We start from the raw sequence: 19,483 nt of genomic DNA, 5'->3' as shown, positions 1-19,483 counted from the left end.
CAGGCACGCCTTCTTGTGTTGTACACAAACAACCAGTGGGCAGTGATGTAGGCTTATACTGACATTACTATTATGTTTCAAAGCAAGCTGCGTCCGCGATTTAAGGCTTCAAACTGATCATGTCTGAAGGTAGACTGGATATACATTCCTTATTTATTTCCTTAGTTATTAATTAAGTTAATGCAATTTATTTAATCACATTCAGCTTTTATGAATGCAATTCCCAAAACGCTACCACTAGATGTCACTCCTTACCAATATTTTGGTTTTTAATCTGGCTTTAAAGATTCGAATCACAAGACTTTACCCAAATTTGAAGCTCTTTTTTGAAAACAGCTGAATTGACACATTATATTTAACTGGCATAGAGTGAAATTGTTTTAAATTAGATATTCCATTACGGAACTGGAGGAAAAAGTGTCAGAGGAGAAAAAAAGCTACAATGCTATTCCCTCTGCTGTAACAATCCTATTTCAATTCAATTTACATTTTCCGCTTTGTGTTTGGCATAGGCAGAGCTACTCCTGCCAATAACTTCATTTTCTCTATGACAAACTTAACTCTCTATGATAAACTTAACTCTGTCTTTAAACCTGTCTCTGTCCTAGACAAACTGTGAATGAGATCTTGCTGTGACTAACTGTATTTACTTCCATAATTCCCATAATTTTACTATTAGCTCAACCCTGGAAAAGTGCCTATGTGCTTTTTGTGTGTCTGCTGTGTCTTATCAAGACCCCAGTCGGTCACGACAAATGGCCGCTCACACTAAAATAGGTTCTACTGGAGGTTTCTTCCTGTTTACCTTACCACTGTTGCAACATACATGCAGAGTATGAGGGATTTCTGCACAGTTAATGACTGGATGCAATCAAGTGTCCACTTTTTCCACATGTACGTTTAGGAGGAGGGGTTGCTCCAAAGTCAGTGACTCAATGCATTTGGGTTATCTTAGATAGAAAACTTGTTACCAACTTGACTGCATTGTCTCATAACCAGAATCCAACTGGAATGTATGTAATTGGCTTTAAAAGAGTCTATATTATATGTTCCTGTAAAGTGTAAAGTGCCTTGTGGATCACAAGTCTCACATATAACTAATGTGTGCTATTGCTGTTCCCAGCAACTATTATTTTTACCTCCTCTCCATCTCTTTCTGCATCACATGCGCTGTCACAGTTATACAAAATTCCACAAGACTGGAGGGGGACAAAATAACAGCAGGACATTCCCATTGTCTATATCCACAGAAACTATCTAAGGACCACTACAAAGGTGCATTGTAATAACTGAAACATCTGCAGACGAGATGCAAACAGAAATTTTGATTTGTAATGTTGGGACCCCCCAGCCATGGGTTACAAAACTAAAGGCCAGTAAGAACTTTTCTGGAACTTTCAAAATAAATCGCATTAACCTACTTTCAGCACAGCCAGGAACAAGAGTAACAGCGGACTTCTCGTGCCATCACTGTTCAAATAAAAACCCCGCTTTGGCAACAGACTGTCCTCTTCCACGCAGAACTGGACGGAGGGACACAGCGCTAATGTCTCTTTGCTGGCAAACAGACATAACTCTTCAAACTGGATCCAAGAGTGTCATACGATCACACGATCATATGCACTAAGTTAAGTAGGAATGAATTGCTGTTTGTGTATCCGGTATTCATTCATGAACTGGGTAATTAAGGTACAAGCGTTGCTTGACTTTCTCTCTGAGGTCTACAGAAGCAAACTGTGTTCCAGAGAGTTCCCAGCAGAGACCCTGTCTCTACAACGCTGAGTGGAGCAGTTTTTCTGGTCTGAAGGAAGGACAACAGAACTGCGTCACCGTGGTTACAGCAGTAATGTGCAGTTTGGCCGGGACCCCCCACACAGCTACGGAGGTTAACTGCAGTTAACCCTTTGTTCACTGTGGATGCTTTCTTCAACTTCGTCGCCCCGGACAACTTTTCCTGAGCACGGTTCATGTAAGAGGTTGTGTTTTGGGCAGAGAGAAGTAGTTTAGAGTGAAATAATCTAAACATTTTTGGTTTTATGACGTTTGGTTTTGTTTGTGTTGAAAACTCAGCCACCTTAGTGCTAGCAGATTAGCTGTAAGCTCATGTGCTCAGTTTGTCTGTTCTGTGTTTATGTTTTTTTAAAGTTAAGACAAACTTTATTTAAAGGGTGATTTTAAACACAGAAGATTGGACATAATGCGCCGTCCAGGCTTATGCATTTTAACCCTTTTATCAATGGTATTTTAAAGGTAGGTGTTTGATTCTGATGATAAGCTATAAGCTTCTTTTGTTAGCTCCAACCGCTAACAGCTAAGAACACGTGCTTGCCTACTAAAGATCATTTACCCAAAATGGTTCTTAGTTTTCAATTCTAGTAAAATAATATTTTCCTAAATATTATTTTTCTAAAACTAAGTTAAACACCATTAAGCCCCATTTCTCTAAAATCTGGTTGTTATTCAAACTAATATCACCTTAAATATTATTTTACTATTTCCATAATAATATTTATTTAAATATTATTTTAACAAATAAAGGCAGCTAATTAAACACCGCTGAGAATTGGTCATCCAGAATGTTGGTTTTATTCAGCAAATCATTCTTTAAAATATTATTTTATTAAAATAATATTTTATCTGATCTTGCATTGTGAATGGTTGTCTAAACGTATGCTGATTATTGCCCAAGTTGGTTCCAAGACTAACTTAACTTCATTTCCAGATTCTTCAAGATAATCCTTGGTTCTCAAACATAAACATTGCATGGTAATGTTGCATCACTCTTTTGGTCATGGTTTTCAACCATCTTTGATCAACTTCTTTATATTGTACATAGCCCATTAGTCCTTATTCTTTCATTCTGCTTGGTAGTTTAGTTGGATTGTTTTAGCATAGTAAAGAGTTTGTTGATTGAAATATGTTTGACTTTGAGTTGACTTATTTTTGTTAATAAATTCTTGTATTTTAAGAAATTGTGTGAATTCAGTCTGTGTGTGTGCAGAGTTTATGCTGTTCAATAATGTCAGAGCTTGGCTCATCCCTTTCAATTTTGTCCTAATATCACCACCTTATTGGGCTGGTATTCACAGGACAACCCTTAACAGACCGAAATATTATTTAATAAAATATTAAAGTATTACTATTAAATAATATATTCATATTCATAATCACAGCAGTAAGGATTCAGGGGGCTCACCTTGTGCAATGTTTTACTCACAACCTGGCATGTACAAAAATGAATGTTGCGTGGAAGTGGGTGTAAATTTACGCAAACTTTTGACCTGCCATGAAAATGTGCCTAAGCCATGTAAACTTTTTCAATCGACAATAATAAACTACAGAAAACTAAAACTCACCTAAATCCACTGAAATATGACTCATTTAGCTTTATGTAATTCATGGAGCATCAAACCTGATGCTTTTCTCATTAGTTTGAGCTTGTATGGTTTAAACCAGAGCGATGCAACTGAATTACATTTAGCCTCATACAATAACATAACACCCATCAGAAAATGATGGAAACAACCTCAGTTGGATGTAAACTGAAACTCCCTGTGTATTTGTCACATGTAGATGGACATGCTCATCCGTCTATGCACTGAGGAACATAAAATGTATGTGAATCATCTAAGGGGGACTTTCATTCTCACTGAGAAAGAAAACATGTTGGATCAGCAGATTAATTCCTAACAAGTCAGGTGTGATGATTCCTGCGGTGGACAAGTTGTAGACAATCACAGATGTCCATAAATAGCTGCGTAAAGGTAATTGTAACTGTGGAACGATGGCTTTGGCACAAGTGGAGGATAGAAGATGTCAGAGGGAACGTTTGATTCAGAGATTTTACTGACCAGCTGGGACATGATGATGCATGGCTTATCGGACGGTTTAGATTGCCCAGGGCAATTATTTTGAAGTTCTGCATGGAGCTCACTCAGTGTTACAGAGGGAAGTTCTCACTATGCCGCGGTCCTTTCAACCGAAGCTTTTCAGAGCGAGCTGACTGATAGGTCGGGTATTTAACAGTCATCCCCGAGCCGTGCCATGCCAGCCATATGGGACAGCCTCATTCGTATGTTCAGATATATAAAGTTCCCCTAAACTATGGCTCTCATTTGCAGCGATGAACCGATTTCTGAATGTAATCACAGCTATGGACTACACTGATATTGCTATAAGGGTCAAGCTGTAAGTGAATATTAATTTATGAATAGAAAGGATTTTCATTCAATATATGTGCAACCTATTTATGACACGCTAATGTGTCTCACTAATGCAATGGCACATTGGCCTCCTCAGCTCAAGATTCCTTTATACTATAATAATTATAAGTGTTGAACAAACCTTCGTGCACAATGGCTGGCTTCTATGTGATTTTCTATTTTTTATGTGGCTTCCTGAATGGTTTTAAAGTTCTTCACATAGTGTGTGTGGTGACAGTCTTCCAAATTGAAATATGGGAGGAATATTCACATCGTTGTAATGATCAGCACTGAGCTGTAATTGAGCTTAGTACAGCAGCTAGAGTGCTGTATGGATTTGATGCAGATATTGTCGAACTTAACGGGTTCGGGCCAACAACCTTTTTATTTCTAGGCAGGTTTGATTTGCTGATTTTATTCAAGAAGTTGTTGGTTAGCTGTAACTGATTAAAAATATCCCTCATGGTGTGTAGACACAGTCTTTCTTAGCGTTTTCCGCCAATAGGAACCGGTTGTTTGACTGTCACAGCACCGTTGCCATGGTTATTTGGACATGTGATGGGTGACGTCCGGCTATTTATACTACTTTGCATATGTATTTAGGGGCGGTCCAAGTGCCACGTGCAGATCAGATCCATCGCAAATTGGGATGTATGAAAGCTACGTGTGCGGTGATATATCTACACACAGTTTTGTACATTTGAATTTTCTTGTGCGCCGCAAGTTTCAGAATTTCTCCCTACCGCAAACTTTTTGTATGAAAGCTGTGCACTCTTTGTAAGTGAGGCGCCTGGTCATAATGAGCACAATTAGTAGAGCTAAATATTTTCAGGTGTTTCAAGTGGTTTTCAGTTGATGTTAAAATCTTTCGTGTCAATCTAAGCAGTGTTAAGCATTAGGAGAATCATTGGCTCGCTGGACAAACTTTGTGTACTTTTTTCACTGAAAGCTGTCCATCACAAGCAGGCATCTGGAATTGGCAAACACATGCACAAACCTGCACTAAATGAGACAAAAGGAAGAAAACTGATTTGGTGCCACTCTGTCTGCACAGCCTCCTCATTCAGATGTCTGTAAACAAACTGAGCATACACAGGGCAAAAATCCGCACAGAGGTAGAAGTCAACCAGACATACACACAATTCCTACATTTGATTTAAAAAGATGTTTCGGACAAATGCTATACACACCTGTCCATTCGTGCCTATTGTTCCTCCACAGTCTGTAAGCAGCTCAGACATGTGGTAGTAGCTCCTGAACTCCCAGAGACATGCTTCCAGGTTCAGGTTCTTGTAGAAGCGCAGTGTGCTGTTCCCCCGCAGTGAGCTGCTGAACTGGTATGGCGCAGACTCTCCAATGCTCTCAGGGCTCTGTATCGAAGCGGTGATAAAGCCGTGACCTGTGGTGACCTCACTGAAATCAAGCAAATTTGAGCAGCGGTGGTTTCCGACTCGGGTTCCATCTGGACTAAGAGTCAGATCAAAGTTCGTGAGGGGTCGAGTGGAGATTACAGGAAGCATGCCTGCAAAATTTACAAACAAAAGAGTCCAGGCATGTCCAACTATCTTTGATACAGAGATACAGAGCCTCACAAAACTATACAGACCCTTTGAACTTCTTCAAATTTTCTCACATTAAAACCACCACATTTTTTTTTTATTATTGGGGTGCCAAAGACCAACATAATGTGGTCCAAAATTGTAAAATGAAAGGAAAATCATACATGCTCTCAAACTGTTTGCAAACAAACCTGAAAATGTGCCTTACATTTGCTTTTAGCCCTCCTGGTTCAACACTTTAGAACCTCGTTTTGCTGCAGTTACAGGTGCAAGTCTTTTGTAGTATGTCTCTACCAGCTTCTTTTAGACACTAAAATCTTTGCCCATTGTCCTTGCCTGGCTTGTCCATTTAGGTGGACGCCAGTGTGTTAGTCCGTCAAACCACTTTCCATTTTCAAATGATGGAAAGAACAGTACTCTTAGAACTGTTTAGCACCTGGGATACTCAGAGCCGGCCCAAGGTAAATACAAACTAAGCAGCTGTCTGGGGTTGCTTAACCGTCAGGGGTCACTCAAAAATGCTTGAATTTGAACGCATTTTAACACAGTCCATTGTTCTTAAAGTGTTACATTTGTTTATTGAGAATGACTTTTAAATTTGATCTGATAGTTACAGCCTTGATGAATTCAAAATACTTTTAATTGTTTAAAATCTTAATTTAAGATTTAAAAAAATTGGCACGACATGTTACCAAATAATTATCAATTTCACTAAATCTGTATTGAAACACTGTTAGTGGTGGTGAAGGTTTTAATAGGAGAAAGGCCCCCAAATCAAGTTCTGCTTAAGGCCCTGTACAACCTTGGGCCAGCTCTTGGGATATTGTATTACAATCTGGCCCTGTTGTCAAATTCTCTATAGTTTTATCCTTGGCATGCTGTGTTCCTTGTCCTTTATGAAGCAGTTTGTTCTTTAATGTTCACTGATAAAACTCTGAGGCTTTCACAGAACAGCTGCATCTACAGTGGCATTTAATTACACGGGTTGACACCTTTTAAAATTAGCTTATATCTAAAGGCAATTGATTGCACTGGATTTTATATAGGGATTATCAGAGTAAAGGGGGCGTAATACAAAAGCATGTTCCAGTTTTCAGATTTTCATTTGAGAAAAACAATATTAACAAATCCTATATTATTTTTCCTTCTATTGAAAGATTTAGCAGAAAATTGTAAAGGTCTATCACATAACTCATAATAAATCACTGACGTTATTAAGCAACAAAATGTGAAAATGTCTCATGGGTATAAAAATTGAAGAGAAAATGGTAAAATTTCTAGAAGTTATAAGTAATTTATAAAAAAAGTAAAATCAAAACCCTTAATTTCAAGTAGTAGCCTTGCAGCAGGTCTTTTTTTGCCAGCGTTTGATCAATATTCTGGTTGCTATTCTGCTCCTGATTCCCAGTTGTGAATATTACTCACACTACATTACACTTGAGTTCATCTGTGGAAGCAGGCCTGCCTCCAGCTCCAAACTAACCATCTATGTGAGGCATGGTGATGGTCACTTTGATGAGGTTAGGGTGTTTCAGGTCATCTGTTCCGGTGTAGTGCAGCTTTGCAGAGAAAGGTTCGGCGCCTACAGTTCCCATCTTGCGAGGCAGACACATACCTTTTTATGACAGAAAAAGAAAGCAGAGACACAAACATATACTGCAAATCAAAGACAAAACTGCTCATTGAACAATGTGCATGGGTGTTGTTTTAAATGGAAAAATAGATTTGGTAATTTATACACGAGTGACACAACTATTACCAAGTCAGGTAGCGATTTCCAGATTTGCAGAACTACACTGCCACCACCCAGGGAGAGCAGGTTTGGACTTGTTTTCAGGATGTGTAGGTGGAATGAGTGCAGCATAAATGATTGCGTAGCAACAGCAAAAACCAAGAATTATTTTCTCTTTTTGAGAAATGACTGATAGCTTTGAAAAATTCTCAGAAATCACAGCTTTTAGCAGCACTGAATCATGAACTGTTATAATAAGTGAAAAGAATGCATGTGTTATCAAAATGTTATATTTTTGCATAAATGTGATACGTTTGGTAATGAATCACTCTAGCTAGCAATCTAAAAGTGGGTTTTTAAACAATCACTAAAGTAGAAAAAATGAAACCAATTTAGGAAGGAGACAGAAAGATTATTCTTGATAATTTATTTATGGTGAAGTCTTACAGGAACTGTTACACATGCTTGAGTGGGTAAATGTAGGCAAGGAATAGCAATCCATTTAAATAGGGGCCTTCAGAGTAAACGAGATGAGAACAAGTAAATTGTTTTTTTTTAAAAACAAGGTCTATAAAAAGATATTACAGAGATTTCTGAAATATTGAGAAAGGAAATTCATCATTGATGTTTCCCAAATCATCCTTAATTACCCTCCCTAAAGAGAAGCTCATAAACAAAAACTTCTCAAGAACACTATAGGTGTGTTGCACTCTTAGGCCCTCTTCAGACCTGATATTAACATGTTTCCTGGCTGATTCGGGTACAAGTAAACAAGCTTTAGGTACCATCTGGTCAGTGCATGGAAAAATAAATAAAATAATTCATTTATGTGAAATAGAAAAAATACAAGCAGTTTGTTTCTGTATGAAGCGGTGAATAACACAGTACAACCTCTACCCTATCTCTTACTGTGCATTGCTGGTCAGCTGGCTGCAAGAAAACAACGGTGGAAATACAAGAAGGCACCGTGCAAACTAAAAGACTTTCACTTATCTCTCATATCAAGAGTCATGTACAATAGAATCTGGGTTACAGGAGCATGGGGGTTTGGCAGCTGGGGCCCACTGGTGCCTGGGGTCCTAGCTGGTCTGGCAGGTCTCTGGGTCCTGGGCTGCTGACGGTGGGCTCTCACATCACCTGGTTGACCCGGGTTCTCCCAGACTGGTCCCGACCTGCAGGGGAGCCACCCTGTGGGGACTTCCCCCAAGTCTTCAGACTTACCCAGGTGTGATATTAACTAACAATTAAACACAGAATTTTACAGCATCCCTGGAGTTTACTAAGATTTTATGGACAAACCAGAATACTGCTGTTGTTGAATGCATATAACCAAACCTATTTATGCTTCTTTTTTAAAGAGAAGTATAATCTATGCAGGCATCCTGTTGCACTTTGCATTTCATGCTCTGCTTTTGCAAGCCTCTGCTTGGTTTACTTCAGCCCCTCCACCAGCACCCCCTGTGGCTCTGCGGTCAGAGACCCTCTCTTCACTTCCCTACCAAAGACATATTGACAGGGATAGAGATGAGCTCATCACTCCATGCCATGTTTAGCAGCATGTCCATGAAGTCATGTTGCCAAACTCAAACTTATACTTTATTGCCTACATAATATGTATTTAAACCTTTACACGAGTTGTTTGTAGCATTGCTGGAAAGTAAATGACTCTGTCTACTGTTGCCGCATGCTCATCCAGGAGGAGCAACTGCTGCAATCGGCTGGGTTTCCTTAGATAGAAAACCTTTTTACTAATCTGAATAATAAACTGAACTTGATTGCATTGTTTTACAACTAAAATCAAATTGGATTGTATGTAACTGGCTATAAATCTGTCTGTATGACAGGATTGAATTGAGATTTTTGTAAAGTTTCTTGAGACAATATTTGTTCTGAATTGGAATTATATATATAAAAAAACTAATTGATCAAACAATCACTGTTCTGCAACAAACAGTTTTATTTCTAATAATGTTTTTTTTTCAATAATAATTTAATTTAGTAATAATTACAGTTAAACCCTGTTTTCATGTTAAGAAACCCACTCAAAAATCTAGTGATTTCTTGTTTATTTCAGGTAACATTATTTCAAAAACTTAAAAGGGTGAAAAAATAGGCCCAAAAGCCTGACTTCTCAAAGAAGAGAAGGTTTTACATGGCTCAGTATTATGCTTTATTGTGTCTTTATTTAATAGCCCATTTCCTGAAGATTCATAAGGCCTAAAGTACAAAGCTCTTTCTCTGTGCAACAAGGGGGCAAATCCGTTAGATTTCTTTTCCTCTGGAGAATTGGAAATGCACAGAATGAAGTTCATTCATTGTTTGGCTCTCACCTTCTTCTTGGCTGATGGTGACAATGGGGCTGCTGAGCTCCAAACCCTCCTCACCATTGGAATTAACAGCCCGAGCGGCACACCGTACCCTCGACCCTGCCTGGAAGTAGACCGAGTCCAGCGTAATCATCTTAGTGGAAGTAAAGAACGTCTCAAAATCCACCTCCTTCATGGGGCTGGTGACGCCATTGGGGCCAGCTGGGGCACTGATGAGCCAACGGTAGCGGGTCAAGGTGTTGTTGATGCACTCACTGACACAGATAGAACCTGTCTTGTCATAATCTGAATATTTTGGGTCGCAAGCCTGGAGGATGGGGCACAGGAGGAGTGGGTGGGTAAAAAGTAGAGAAGATAAAATCCACATGTTTCAATATGTTATGTTCTCATAATGGAGTGTTTATAATTAGCTTTTGGATATTTAGCAGGGTAGAGATAATCGATGGAGGGGTGAGCTTTAAAGAGATTCTGCAGATTTGCTTTTAAGCCTGTTGACACTAAGCCCCCTGGCGCAGCACTCAACACTTTTTTGTTATTTTATGACAAGACTACTTCATTTTGCCTCCTTAGGGAGCCTCCCAAGCAGCTGACCACACTGCAGCAAAACAAGCACATCCACACTCCTGCACTCAGTCCCTCACACACAAAAGCACTCAGGGTCCACACACAGCAGCCACCTGTGGATCAAATGACTTAGCACATCACCAGAACCCACTTAAGAGTCTCACTGAGCCTGTCTTTCGAGAGTGGAAGTGATTCTCCTGTGTTTGAAAGAAGGAGGACTACAACCCCTGCTAAACCATGGACTGTTTCTTTTTAGTGAAAGGCTGGCCAAAACCAGGACGACATTTTGGTGTTGCTGTCCTCATTATAGGGAGACCATCAAATCTGACTGTATATAGTTGGAGTATTGCTATTTTGTTTTGAATTTCTTAAAAATAGCTTCAGAATCAGATGTGTGTGTTGCTTGACTTACTGTCACACAGATGACTGGGTAGCCAGCTGGTGGGTAGAGGTTGTCCGCCTTCCTGGCGACATCATCGTAATGAAGCAGTGACATGACATTGGGCAATGAAGGGAAGGTGACATCAGCCATGCTGTTGGACTCCTCGATGTAAACTATAGCTTTCGTCACCTGTTCCAGAAAGAGTTTGAAATTAATGACAGCTACCTATCATTAAAATCTTTATTCAGTTTCTTCTTCTTCTTCCTGTACATCCCTTTCTGTTTCTGTCTCAGGCTCTTAGTGTGCTGGCTGCTCTTTCCTTTTCTTAAACGATCTATTATTTATTGTGAAATGTTTTCATTACAGCAAAGTGCTGCTGTTGTCTGTTCAGCACATTCCTGGAAAACAGATCCCTAGTCTCACAGGGACTGACCTGAATAAATATGGCTCTATACATCTTTTTACGCTTGCAGTTTGTAAAGCTCTACAAATTAAGTGTGATAATAATGTGGTGGTAAAAAAAGAATAAAAGCATAACTGACCTGGGTTTCAGCCACCATGTTTTCATCAGGCTTTAGATGGACCGTAAAAGCCTCCCTCATCTCTCTGATTCCATCGAACAGTACCTCCACCTCTACGACATGCCGCTTCTCCCCCTGTTTAAACTCGATATCTGGGCACACACAAACAGCTTTAAATGCAACTAATGAATTGCACACAAAACAGGACAAAGAGATCATTACCAAAAGTGTTTGTGTAATGCAATCATATCTGTGATCTTTCTGTTGCAACATAAACCAATGTCATCAAGGCCAGGGTTCTTTTTTATGTTTAATGAACATATCCTCTCGGGACATACGACAAAAGGCAGTACAGACTAGACTAGACCAGCTACAGTACATCAATTGGCACTTCTGGTAAAGTTATGTGAAAAACTTTAAAGTAAACTAATCATTTATAGTTTTAGCATGATTTCAGGTTGAAAAATGTAAAGAAATAAAAAAAATAGCTTGAGCACATTGATTCAGTTATTTAGCACTTTGTCTTTTTTCAAAGGATTGCACAATGCTAGATCACACAGTGAGAGGGATCTTTGAACATTTCTCTTTGCACAATCTCTCAGATTACCCAGACTTTTGGCTCCTCTTTAATGTTCTCTCCTCTTCAACTCAACCTAAAGCTTATCTATTGAGGTCAGGAGACTAAGATTATGATGGAAGAAGGTTGATTTTCTGTATTGCTAAGCATTTCTTTGTGGATTTGGCCATTTGCCTGGATCATTCTCCTGTTGAAAGACTCAATGATAACAGGTTTTCAAAGTACTGGTAAGAGTCTACTCGATTTTTATTCAAAATCTTCTGATGTTTTATAGAGTTAATGGTGCACTCCACTGAAATGGTGTCCAAAGGTTTTGTTCAAATGAAAGAACTTACTGGCTATGGATTTTTTTTTCTCACTTTTTCAAAGATTTTATTCGCAAAAATACATTTATTGAGAACTTCTTTATTTTTACCAGTTCTTCATTAAACTAAACAAACACTAATGAAACTATTGTGATTTTGTAAAAAAAAAAAAAAAGCAAACAAAAAAAAAAACATTTTAAATGCCAGTTTTTGGGGTCAATTTTTCTCTTTTTTTTTTTGGTCTACATATTTCTTCAATCTTTTCTCAGTAACACAAGTGATATGAGTCACTATTTTCAAAAACATCTGCTGTATTTAACCACATTTTGTGAAAAAGTGCCACAAGCTGGATGTTGGTATGTGGTAACATTTACCATGAAATACAAACACAAGCAAAAGATGTGGTTAATAAAAGACAATAACTTTGTGTTGTAACTAATATTTTTGAATTTAAGACTTTAAAATTGAATCACATGTAGACCCTATTCCCTGATTAGGTGACTTCTGTCACTTGGTTGAACTGTATTTTATCTAGGGGTATCAGAGCAAAGCGGTGTGAATACAGATGTATGTCACATTCTTCCATTTTTTATTTGCAAAATATGTTAATATGTGTTTCATTTCCTATTCTTCATTATTATGCGCTACTTTGTCTTTGTCTGTTTAACAAAATCCTAATAAAATGCATTGGCTGTATCGTGAAAAACTCAAGGATGGAATTTCAAATTGTTTGCATCTTGTTTGAGAGGCCTCGCATCATTGAAAAAGACAAAAATAACAGCATCAACAACATTTCTACCAGTCTTGAATTGTTGTCAAGGGTCTCACAAAATAATTTGCGAATAGGCCACAGGCCACACTTTGGACACCCCTGAAATAGTCTAATCTGATTATAAACAGCAGACATTTGCATTGTCTTTGAATGTTTACATAATACTAATAAATGTACAAAATAAAAACAAGACAGTAAGTTGCAAACAATGAGGGATTTAGCATTTTTGCGAGACTTTTCACATATTTTGGTGAACATTCAGTATCGTTTGCACATTTGGGAAATATTGATTTTTCACAAGCACTTTCTGAATTGTTTTTGCATATTGTTAGATTCCTGCTAAGGTTCTATAGCAACTTCAATAAGAAGGTGTAAATAAAGTTTACCTTTAGACACAGGATAATAATCTACTCCTGATACAGCCGACCCATCTTTCGTATGAACCCGAACCACTGACACTTTTGATGTGTCACCAACTCGTACCACAGGGATCCTCACAGTTACCACAGCACCAGCTTCCTTCGGTTCGCTAATGCTGAACTTGGCTTCCGTAAACCGGATGATAGGTTCTGGAAAATATAAACATAGCGAGTAATGCAGAATAAATTCCTATCAATGTCTGATTGTAGGCATAAAGCTTTTAACTGAGAACCACAGATTAAAATATCTGACCACTGATCAAGGAATTGATGTCTGTCTTCGCTGTTCTTCATCTCACTTACTGTCAGCTGTGTCCTTAATTTTGAGCAGAGCCTCATTCTGAGATCCCACTGATGCACCAAACTGTGAGCTGCTCTTTGGTGTCGCTAAGACCAGCCTCAGCTCCTCAACCGCCTCATACAACGTATCATCAACCAGCAACAAAATGCACAGCTTCTCCATCTCGCCTAAAGTGAGAAAAAGATTGTTGACACAAAACATGTAAAGATTTTAATTAAATGCAGGAGTTACACAATTTTAACTGTTCCCGAAAGCAGTGGAATTTACATAAAGAAAATCTCAAAGAAAATCATCCGTTGTGATGAACTTAAGAATTCACAGGCTGATTCTCAAGAAGAAAAGAAAGATCTTGACAAAAAAACTGATGCTTTGGAGAATTTAGCTTGTTGTCACAGTAAGAGCAATTCTATTTACGCCACTAAATTCCTGCACTTTTTTCACTATACAAGGCTAGTAGTTTTTCCGTTATAACATTAAAAAAAGTTTGGTTTTTTTTCCACGTTCTTGCATATTTGTGCCAAAACACATATGCGTGTGACATCGCCCGGTACGGCGGAGCCGAGGTCCCACCCTGGAGCCAAGTATGGGGTCGAGACTCGCCGGAGAGCGCCTGGTGGCCGGGTAGCTGCTCGCGGGACCCAGCCGGGCTAAGCCCGAACGAGAGACGCGAGGCCACCCCCCAGTGGGCCCACCACTTGCAGCGGGAACCGTGAGGGACCAGTGCAAAAAGGATTGGGTGGCAGACGAAGGTGGAGACCTCAGCGGCATGATCACCAGATGCTTAGGTTGGCTCTAGGAACGTGGAATGTCACCTCGCTGGGGGGGAAGGAGCCTGAGCTGGTGCGGGAGGTTGAGAGATATCAACTAGAAATAGTCGGGCTTGCCTCCACGCGCAGCGTGAGCTCTGGAACCCATCTCCTCGAGAGGGGCTGGACTCTCTTCTACTCTAGAGTGGCCCACAAGGAGAGGCGGCGGGCTGGGGTGGGTTTGCTTGTAGCCCCCCCAGCTAAGCCGTCTCGTGTTGGGGTTTACCCCATTGGATGAGAGGGTCGCATCCCTGCGCCTTCGGGTGGGGACAGGTCTCTGACTGTCGTTTTGGCCTACGGGCCGAGCGGCAGTGCGGAGTACCCGGCCTTCTTGGCGTCCCTGTCGGGGGTGCTGGATAGTGCCCCTCCCGGGGACTTCATCATTCTGCTGGGGGACTTCAACGCCCACGTGGGAAACGACAGTGACACCTGGAGAGGCGTGATCAGGAGGAATGGCCTCCCCGATCTGAATCCGAGTGGTGTTTTGTTATTGGACTTCTGTGCTAGTCACGGGTTGTCCATAATGAACACCATGTTCAAACATAAGGGTGGCCATCAGTGCACTTGGCACCAGGACACCCTAGGCAGGAGGTCAATGATCGACTTTGTTGTCGTATCATCAGACCTTCGGCCGCATGTTTTGGACACTTGGGTGAAGAGAGGGGCTGAGCTGTTCACTGATCACCACCTGGTGGTGAGCTGGATCCACTGGAGGAGGAGAAAGCCGGACAGACTTGGCAGGCCCAAACGCATAGTGAGGGTCTGCTGGGAACGTCTGGCGGACCCCTTGGCCAGGGATGTATTCAACTCCCACCTCCGGGAGAGCTTTGACCAGATTCCGGGGGATGTTGGAGACATAGAGTCCGAGTGGACCATGTTCTCCGCATCTATTGTCGATGCTACTGCCCGTAGCTGCGGCCGTATGGTCTGCGGTGCCTGTTGCGGCGGCAATCCCCGAACCCGGTGGTGGACACCAGCAGTAAGGAACGCTGACAAGCTGAAGAAGGAGTCCTATCGGCTGTGGTTGGCTTGTGGGACTCCTGAGGCGGCTGACGGGTACCGTGAGGCCAAGTGTGTCGCGGCCCTGGCTGTGGCAGATGCAAAAACTCGGGCCTGGGAGGAATTCGGTGAGGCCATGGAGAAGGACTACCGGTTGGCCTCAAAGCGATTCTGGAAAACCGTCCGGCGCCTCAAGAAGGGGAAGCAGTGCTTCGCCAACACTGTTTATAGTGGGGGTGAGAGGTTGCTGACCTCGACTGGGGACATTATTGGGCGGTGGAAGGAGTACTTCGAGGATCTCCTCAATCCTGCCATCACGCATTCCCTGGTGGAAACAGAGGCTGGGGACTCGGAGTTGGACTCTTTCATCACCCAGGCTGAAGTCACCGAGGTGGTTAAAAAGCTCCGCGGTGGCAGGGTTTTGGGGGTGGATGAGATTCGACCTGAGTACCTCAAATCTCTGGATGTTGTGGGGCTGTCATGGTTGACACGCCTCTTCAACATTGCGTGGCGGTCGGGGACAGTGCCTCTGGACTGGCAGACTGGGGTAGTGGTTCCCCTTCATAAGAAGGGTGACTGGAGGGTGTGTTCCAACTACAGGGGGATCACACTCATCAGCTTCCCTGGTTAGGCCTACGCCAGGGTATTGGAGAGGAGAGTCCGGCCGATAGTCGAACCTCAGCTTCAGGAGGAGCAGTGTGGTTTTCGTCCCGGTCGTGGAACACTGGACCAGCTCTATACCCTCTACAGGGTACTTGAGGGTTCATTGGAGCTTGCCCAGCCGGTCCACATGTGTTTTGTGGACCTGGAGAAAGCATTCAACTGTGTCCCTCGTGATGCCCTGTGGGGGGTGCTCCAGGAGTATGGAATCGGGAGCCCTTTATTAGGGGCCATCCGGTCCCTGTACAAGCGGAGCAGGAGTTTGGTCCGCATTGCAGGCACTAAGTCGGACCTGTTCCCGGTTCATGTTGGACTCCGGCAGGGCTGCCCTTGGTCACCGGTTCTGTTTATAACTTTTATGGACAGGATTTCTAGGCGCAGCCAAGGGCTGGAGGGGGTCTGGTTTGGGGACCAGTGAATTTCGTCTCTTCTTTTTGCAGATGACGTGGTCCTGCTGGCCCCCTCTAGCCAAGACCTACAGCATGCGCTGGGGCGGTTCGCAGCCGAGTGTGAAGCAGCTGGGATGAAGATTAGCTCCTCCAAGTCAGAGGCCATGGTTCTCGACCAGAAAAGGGTGGCTTGTCCTCTTCAGGTTGGATGGAGTCCTGTATCTCGAGGTCTTGTTCACAAGTGAGGGAAGAATGGAGCGGGAGATCGACAGACGGATCGGTGCGGCTGCCACAGTAATGGGGGCACTGTGCCGGTCCGTTGTGGTGAAGAGAGAGCTGAGCCGAAAAGCAAAGCTCTCGATTTACTGGTCGGTCTATGTTCCTACCCACACCTATGGCCATGAACTTTGGGTCATGACCGAAAGAACGAGATCCTGGATACAAGCGGCTGAAATGAGCTTCCTCCGTAGGGTTGCCGGGCACTCCCTTAGAGATAGGCTGAGGAGCTCGGCCATCCGGGAGGGGCTCGGAGTAGAGCCGCTGCTCCTCCACATCGAGAGGAGCCTGTTAAGGTGGCTATCTGTACTGTATGTCTCCTGAACGCCTTCCTCGGGAGGTGTTCCAGGCACGTCCCACCGGGAGGAGGCCCAGGGGATGGCCCAGGACACGCTGGAGGGACTATGTCTCTCGGCTGGCCTGGGAACGCCTTGGGGTCCCCCTTGAGGAGCTGGAGGAGGGAGAGGGATGTCTATGTGTCTCTGCTAAGTCTTTCGCCCCAGCAACCCGGTCCCGGATAAAGCAGAAGACGACGAGTATGAGCACATATGAGTATGTGCACGAGTGTGCACGTGGGTGTAGGGGTGATAGGGAGCACAAGCTGTTGTTCTGTGTAAGAATGGAGGATCTCAGTAGAAGAGGTTGTGAGACCACTGCTCTAAAGCAATAGCATTGTTTTTAATGTCAATAATAACATATAATATGAAATAAAGATTTAAAAAATACTAAAAACACAAATAAAAAGATAAAATGTGAGATGTACCCGTGTGCCTGACAAGCTACCTGGTAAGAAAGTGATGACAGAAGCGTCTGTGTTGGGTCGCTCCTCAAAGTCAGAGGCGACTTGTGCGGAGCCTTGACGGGAGTAACAGCGAACAGATGATTTGTGCCAGATGTCACCACTGCGGTACACTGTTGCTGTTATCTGACCATCACTTTCTTCTCCACTGTAAACCGGTTCACGAAACTGGACCTTTGGCACTGGTGGTCAAATATAGCGAATAGTGAAGTTGTAATAAAATTCCCATTGGTGATCTCAGAAGACAGGTCATACTAAATTGACAACAAGGAGGTTTTGGTCAACTATGATGATGATGATAACCAAGCTGTTAAACCATAAATGCAATTAATAGAAGACAATAAAAAAGATTTTTAAAAAATCACAGCATTGATGTATTATAGATTGAAAAACAAATTAAAGAATTTTCAGAAATTTTACCAGATGATAAAATCTATTATTAATTCTGGACAGGCCAGAAGCTCTTGCGGAAGCTCAGGTTTAAATCAATTCATGTTTTTAAAGTTGGTTTTATTAAGTTAAAAAGCATAGTCCATTTGCCAATTTTAATTGTTTTCAATGGCATCAGCTAGATAATAATCATCTTGATTCGTGAATCAAATTTAGCAGAAAAGATGAAGCCAAAACAGAATTTTTAAACACCAGGACAACAGCTACAGCTTTTCATTTCATTTCACTTTTCAGTTATTCTTCAGTGTCAGTAAGCGTCTGGCATTTCAGGATTTAACAGAAATGCAAGTCAGACTGAATTTGGATAAAACTCATTTGGTGATGATGATAATCTGATTCTGGTGGAAGATAAGAGAGATAAAAAGTAGGAGGAGTAATGAAACAATCTTTTGCCAATGCAATTACCAGGTCTTGACTTAATTCAGAGAGGACATGAAGTGCCAAAGGCACAGAATAAAAGGGTAAGTGGACCACATAACTCTTTGGCTAAATTAACTTTTTCACAAAAAATCTAGTTAAGCTGCAGTCACACTTTTTCTTCCTGCCACACTTAATTGTGCAAAACCCTTTTTTTGTATGGGTTCAAATGTGAAGAATTCAAATGCATATAAGTGTGCGTATTGTCTCTGATGTGACCCTGTTACGTATTATGCAGAAGTATGGGGACAAAGTTTGTCAATAGCAAGCAAAATAGTGTGGTAACTAATAAATTCTGACCTACCTTTATAATGACAGAATGGGGGAATAAAGCTAGGAAAATTAGTGCTGAAAGCTCTAATTCTCTTTCCTGTCAATTAGAGCTTCATAAATCTGGAAGGTGCTACAGAGCCCATCTAGCTAAAACTTGCTTCAGAAAGTGTTTCATCATAAATGCTATTGGCATTCCTAAGTCACTGAAGTGAACAGCCCAGAGTAACAATATCAACTGCTATATGACTTGACTTTATATATCTTAACCTTGTGTTTTTGCTGTAATGGGGGCGCTGTGTTGGTCTGCTGTGGTGAAGAGAGAGCTGAACCGAAAAGCGAAGCTCTCGATTTACCGGTCAGTCTACGTTCCTACCCTCACTTATGGACATGAACTTTGGGCCATGACCGAAAGAATGAGATCCCGGATACAAGCGGCTGAAATGAGCTTCCTGAATAGGGTGGCCGTTCCCTTAGAGGTGAGGAGCTTGGCCATCCAGAAGGGGCTCCGAGTAGAGCCGCTGCTCCTTCGCATCGAGAAGAGCCAGCTGAGGTGGCTTGGGTATCTTTACCGGATGCCTCCTGGACACCACCCTCAGGAGGTGTTCCAGGCCACTGGAGGAGGCCCAGGGGATGACCCAGGACATGCTGGAGGGACTATGTCTCTCGGCTGGCCTGGAAACCCCTTAGGCTCCCCCCCGGAGAAGCTGTATGTGTGTCTCTACTGAGTCTGCTGCCCAGCGACCCGGTCCCGGA

General features: G+C 42.0%; 1 protein-coding gene across 1 annotated transcript in view; it reads right to left on the bottom strand.

The window, feature by feature from the left end:
* Positions 1-19,483, bottom strand: part of frem2a (FRAS1 related extracellular matrix 2a) — a 141,252-nt gene that overhangs the window by 6,933 nt on the left and 114,836 nt on the right. The window contains exons 9-16 of the mRNA XM_047380009.1: positions 17,575-17,772; positions 13,664-13,828; positions 13,328-13,510; positions 11,309-11,439; positions 10,797-10,955; positions 9,824-10,127; positions 7,245-7,376; positions 5,393-5,724 (exon numbers count right to left, since the gene is read on the bottom strand). Of these exons, the coding sequence (XP_047235965.1) occupies positions 5,393-5,724; positions 7,245-7,376; positions 9,824-10,127; positions 10,797-10,955; positions 11,309-11,439; positions 13,328-13,510; positions 13,664-13,828; positions 17,575-17,772 (1,604 nt within the window). The remainder of the gene's footprint in view (positions 1-5,392; positions 5,725-7,244; positions 7,377-9,823; positions 10,128-10,796; positions 10,956-11,308; positions 11,440-13,327; positions 13,511-13,663; positions 13,829-17,574; positions 17,773-19,483) is intronic.

This window comes from Girardinichthys multiradiatus, chromosome 11 (genome assembly GCF_021462225.1).
Source record: "Girardinichthys multiradiatus isolate DD_20200921_A chromosome 11, DD_fGirMul_XY1, whole genome shotgun sequence".
NCBI lineage: Eukaryota > Metazoa > Chordata > Actinopteri > Cyprinodontiformes > Goodeidae > Girardinichthys > Girardinichthys multiradiatus.
Note: the sequence above shows the minus strand (reverse complement) of the source record. Positions and strands in the feature narration are given on the sequence as shown.